The 5409-nt window shown below is 45.5% G+C and overlaps 1 protein-coding gene across 2 annotated transcripts; it reads left to right on the forward strand.

The window, feature by feature from the left end:
* The first annotated feature begins 521 nt into the window (after positions 1-521).
* Positions 522-5230, forward strand: cbll1 (Cbl proto-oncogene-like 1, E3 ubiquitin protein ligase). Of its 2 annotated transcripts, none has more exons than XM_076296662.1 (6): positions 522-601; positions 1360-1527; positions 1743-1849; positions 2102-2185; positions 2519-2592; positions 3237-5230. In XM_076296662.1, exons 1-6 carry the CDS (start codon positions 589-591, stop codon positions 4291-4293), a joined length of 1503 nt encoding a protein of 500 aa, XP_076152777.1. In that variant the 5' UTR covers positions 522-588; the 3' UTR covers positions 4294-5230. The 2 variants fall into 2 exon arrangements, with proteins under 2 accessions (XP_076152777.1, XP_076152778.1); XM_076296663.1 differs by having other exon boundaries at positions 594-666.
* The last annotated feature ends 179 nt before the right edge of the window (positions 5231-5409 follow it).

Genomic DNA, 5409 nt, shown 5'->3' on the forward strand with positions numbered 1-5409 from the left:
AATAGGCTATTCACAGACTTGGGTCCGCAACACGTTTTTGCCAGTAATGATCAAATGCTTAAAATAGTAATTCCAGCATTGTACGATTGGAATGGGCATATCAAGCATTTAAGCTGTTATCTTCTATGACATATCAATGTATATTAAGCCTACATAAGTACATACAATGGCCATAACAAAGACATAACTTCAAGATGTATCAAAACCTTACTATTTTAGCCTGTAGGCCTACCATGCAGCTTGTGTACCCTACTGTATAATTATATTAGATCGGCTATGCTACCCATAATATCGTAGCCTAAAGAAAAACTAACGCTGGGTGGTGTAGTTTCTCAAGTCATGTTGAGCGTCTTTAAATCCACACATTCAGGAGCACATTTGTGTTGTTGTTGTGATATTACACTACATACAAAGAGGTGACATCACACAAGTTAAAGATTACTGACGTATTTTATAGAAACCTCATAATCTAATACATTTGTAACGTGAAGCCACCTAGAATCACTTCTTCTGTCTATGTCGACGACGTTGCGCTCTTCCTGAAGGTACGCGCATAACATCTTATCCCAGCATGCACCTCGTGTCATCATGGACCAAAATGGTAAGGAGGGAAATGAACAACGCTAACCTGAGCAGTTTTTTCATAGCAGAAGTTCGATTCACATGGTACCTAATAGTGCACATAATTAATGATGTATTAGAATGTATTATTTGGTCTTTGCTGCACGGTTCTTTCGTAAATTGCTACAGCATGCCATGCGGCCCTAACCACAAGCTAGCTACAGCTGCTAGGTTATTAGCAAGCTAACGATAACTAAGTTACCTAGTTTGGTAACGTTAGCTTAATGTAAGGTTTTCTGAACGCATTAAGGCTCTGTGTGTTATATGGGAACAGAGTTTACTCAACGAATCAAGTAATTTGTTTAAGATCAGCACTCAGCACTGTGTTGCTTGGTATGTTCTTTGCTATCGCTGACTAGCTTGCTAACTTGTTAACTTGAAATATGGTCACCTGTGGCGTGATGGTTATTTAGCCTATCGTGACATGAGGTTGTGTGCAGTTTTAGATAATAGTGAACAGCCCGACATACCAGGTTTATTTGACATAATCAGTTCTTTTACGCTAACGATATGTGGGTTGGTGTTCAATGTATTGATTGTCAGGAGGAAGCTCGTTAGAGCTAAGCTAATGTTAATTCACTGTAGCTAATGTTAATGCATAGTACGTTATGCTAGTAACAACAGGTCATGTGTACTCATTATGATAAAGTGTGCTGCATATTATAATCTCTTGTTGGATGGATTTGGTTGTTTGTGTGGCGGAGACCAAGTGCTGACTGAGTGCATTCCTACCCACAGACCATGACATGCAGGGCACGGAGGGTTCCGGGAGTTTGGGGGGACTGGATGTCCGTCGGAGGATTCCCATCAAGTTGCTCTCCAAACAGGCAGTGAGGAGCAAACCCGTAACCCGTTCCCAGAGACCCACGGGGAGACAGGGCTCAACCACCCAAGCCGGTGAAGAAGGTAAATAAGATTTACTTTACATTTCTCACACCGTATTAAATATGCGTTGTGGCGAAATGTAGGGGAAATGAACTGCCACAACTGCGAAATGAAAGCTAAATGTCTACACTATTATGTCTGCCTTTGCCATGTTCACTAAAGTTGCAATTCCGTTTTGCTAGGCAGAACATGTGCATTTGTGTCTACAGTGTCTGGATTGTGTTTTGTTTATTCAGATGTCCATAGCTACAAGAAGGATGAAAGGTTTGATTGTGGTGCCAAGGCTGGGGATGTTTTTGCTAGTCAACGGCGTTACCCTCAGCCTATGTACTGGGATTATAAGGTAGGTGTCTATCTGTCTGTCTCTGTTGGTCTGTAACCAACCCCTCACCACAAACATTCTCACAGTAAATAACATGAGGTTTGGCTATTAATAGCCCAACAAGACTGTTATTGCATATTACAGGAATACACTGTGTGTGTGTGTGTGTGTGTGTTCAGCACAGATTTAAAACATCCTGTAAACAGTCTGTTGCTTTATGGGTGTGTGCTGTGACGGGACATTTATTAATTTATTCTTCTGTCTGACCCACAGCTGAACCTGCTGGGTGAAAAGGACGAGACGCCCGTGCATTTCTGTGACAAGTGTGGGCTTCCCGTCAAGACTTACGGTCGCATGGTAAGTAGGGATGGGAGTCACCAGATCGAATTTCATTTCTATGGTTTAGTGGAAGCGCTAACTGGCACAGGATTATTAGAAGTATTGTCAATCTCAAGGATTATCATAAAATGCATTTACATTATATTTACCTGCACTGATGGAACTGAGTAACCAATGCAGCAATGTTATAGTCTATAGACTCACGATGCAAGCAAAAAGCTTGAGATTTGTAACAAACATGCAATTAATCACAATTTCGCAGATGTACTATAGTATGCACAACAGCAGCCTTCAGCTGTCTAGAGGAGTTGGTAAGTAAACTCCTAACATTATGTTTGTCTACTCTTGTAGATTCCATGTAAACACGTCTTCTGTTATGACTGTGCGTTGCTTCATGAGAAGAAAGGAGACAAGATGTGTCCAGGGTGAGTTTCACTCTCTGTCCCCTGCACTGTGTATCAGATTTGTTAAGGTTCAGTAAACCTACTCAGCTGTAACCCATAGGAACCTAAAATATTGGAACGCCATCGAAAGTATGGATTATACCTTTGCCTGAGAAGATTGCTTGCTTAAAAGAAAGCTTTAGGTTCTGTAGAATCTATTGGACTCTTACACACAGTTGCGTTCCTACAACGCATGCCAGTGGGTGTTCCCGACGGTAGCTATGCAAATGACTTGAAGTATAACCGTAATTTCATTGGTTGGTACCGTCTGACGATTGGCTTGATTGGCCAGTGCCGTCTGTCGGTGCAGCAACAGCTGAACTTCTCAACGTGAGCGGACCCACAATTCAGTTCGGCAACGGATGACGTGAGCCCATGTAAAGTGAATGGAATGCGTCTCCAGCAACGCAACGCACGCAGCTGTGTGTAGGAGCCGTTAGGTTTAAAAAAAAAATGTTTATTAAACTTGCACTTGCAAATCATTGTTACAGTGGTGATGTGACAAGCGGCTCCTGTTTAATAATGGGTGAAATCGTCTGTTGAATAATTACATGGGAGTAGCAATCGTTATGTTATGTTGCTTTCTCTGCCCCCTCTTCCTGATCCTAACGTCTCTATGGTTTCAGCCTGGTCATCTACAGCTGCACGGACCCGGTGCAGCGGATCGAGCAGTGCCAGCGCGGCTCTCTGTACATGTGCAGCGTGGTGCAGGGCTGCAAACGTACCTACCTGTCCCAGCGCGACCTGCAGGCGCACGTTAATCACCGGCACATGCGTGCGGGCAAGCCCTCAGGCGGCCGCGCCGACTCCCACCATCATCACCCGCCCTCGGACGTGTCTGACCGCTTCCGTCTACCGCCGCCGCTGCTCCCTAAGCCGCACGTCATGATGCCACCGAGCATGGGTCACGGCGGGCACGACCCGTACGGGCAGCCGCCGCCACCGACGTCACACGACGACCTGCGCGGCGGACCGCCGCCACCATCGCCAGCCGACCTGGGGCCGTCTCGCTCGATGGCGCAGGAGACATTCCGCATCGCCACAGTCACCACACGCAAACACAGCAATCTCATCACCGTGCCGATCCAGGATGACCCCACGGGCCCTGGGTCGGGCCGGGACAACCTCCCCCAGTCAGGCCCCGGACCGTCGCAGCCTGGTCTGCATCACCCCGGGGACTACGGCAACCAACCAGTCGTGTCCCATCCGCACCACATGATGGCGCCACCCCCACAGTCTCACTACGGCCCTCCCCCACCGCCACCTCCCATCAACCCCCTCTCCCTGCAGCACCCCCCTCAGGGATCGGGCACCCCCCACATGGGAGTGTACAACCAGGCTCCTCCCCCACCCCTGTCCTCCGCGCCCCCACCCATCACCCCTCCCCCAGGACACCTCATGGGTCAGATGCCACCCTACATGAGCCACCCCCCTCCCGGGCCGCCCCCGCAGCACGGTGGGCCCCCGGTGTCCGGACCCCCTCCGCACCACTACAACCCCCAGTTCTCAGAGGACCAGGGCACACTCAGCCCTCCCTTTGCCCAGCCGGGGGGACTCAGCCCTGGGATGTGGCCGCCCACTAGAGGGCCTCCACCTCCCAGGATGCAGGGACCTCCACCTCAGGGCCAACTGCCCGGCCCCCACCACCCAGACCAGTCACGATATCGGCCCTATTACCAGTAAAGGCCACCCACCATCTCTTGCCAGCGTACTCTGTATGGTAGGATGTCTCTCGTCCTACTCTTTCCTGTCTGATTTAAGGAAAGAAGGCACACTGATTCTAGCCCAACTGTGATACTTAGCCGCCTCTGTGGAGCAAAGCTACTATGGGCTGTTTGCAGCAATGTCCACTCATATCTACTTCTTTTATAATGCTCTTTTTTTGTTGTTGTTTGAAAATCGTGTAAAAGAAACAACTTTTAGGGTTTTTTTTTTTTTCTTCCATCTGCATCATTTGTCACAGTGGGTGAGGGTAATGATGTTCTTAGCCCATGAATGTCAATAGAAGTGCAGGAAAGCCATGACTGACTTTTGAGCTTTGCAGGACTGGCATATGTTTGTCATTATTTTCTGTATTTTCGCAGTATTGTTGATTAAAAAGTCATTCATTCTTAACACAATTGTTGACATTTAGGGCATTTTTTTTAGATGATTGTGATCAAATAAAAAACAAATGACTGCTACAATAAACCAAGTCAGTTTAACTCATGGAGACAGATGATTACTTTCATTTGGAAATCGTTCATTAATATTAAGAGGACCCTTTTATTTTTGTTTTTTTGTATTATTTTTATTACAGTAGTCCCATTGAATTCTATGTTGTGCCTATACTTAGGGCACTGAAAGTGAGATTTGGTTTATCAGTGTATCAGGGTTTAGGAATTACAATAGTATAGTGGATATACTAAGAACTAGTTCATTAATTATTATTTTCATAAGGACTGTTTGTAACAGTCAAGCACATTCCGTTTTGAGAGTCCTCTGATCAACATATAGCCTAGTAGTTGCACTCATTCAATAAGTCATCCAAAAACATGTTTTCTGACAGAACTGTTTGCTGTATTTTAATTCAATGTCATCAGACCAGATGTCTACAAAATAATAAAGCTAGTCATCATTATGAGTTTCTAAGAGTCAGATATTGTGTGGCTGAACACATAAACAAGAACACGGTTTCTATAATTTTTATATAAAAATGTGAAAAAAGGTATGTATTATTGAATTCAAAATTGAGGAAAAGAGACAGCTTATCAAACTGTTGGATAAAAGATGATGCCATGCTTTTTTTCAGATGTGCAT

This window comes from Alosa pseudoharengus, unplaced genomic scaffold (assembly GCF_046254945.1).
Source record: "Alosa pseudoharengus isolate Yale_2024_CS ecotype anadromous, Long Island Sound unplaced genomic scaffold, YU_APseudo_1.1 YU_APseudo_1.1_scf_20, whole genome shotgun sequence".
Lineage (NCBI taxonomy): Eukaryota > Metazoa > Chordata > Actinopteri > Clupeiformes > Clupeidae > Alosa > Alosa pseudoharengus.

Excerpts from the sequence above, each read along its gene's own strand:
- cbll1 (XM_076296662.1), top strand. Across the intron at positions 1,528-1,742 it reads CACCCAAGCCGGTGAAGAAG|ATGTCCATAGCTACAAGAAG; the intron begins GTAAATAAGATT and ends TTGTTTATTCAG. Across the intron at positions 1,850-2,101 it reads CTATGTACTGGGATTATAAG|CTGAACCTGCTGGGTGAAAA; the intron begins GTAGGTGTCTAT and ends TCTGACCCACAG.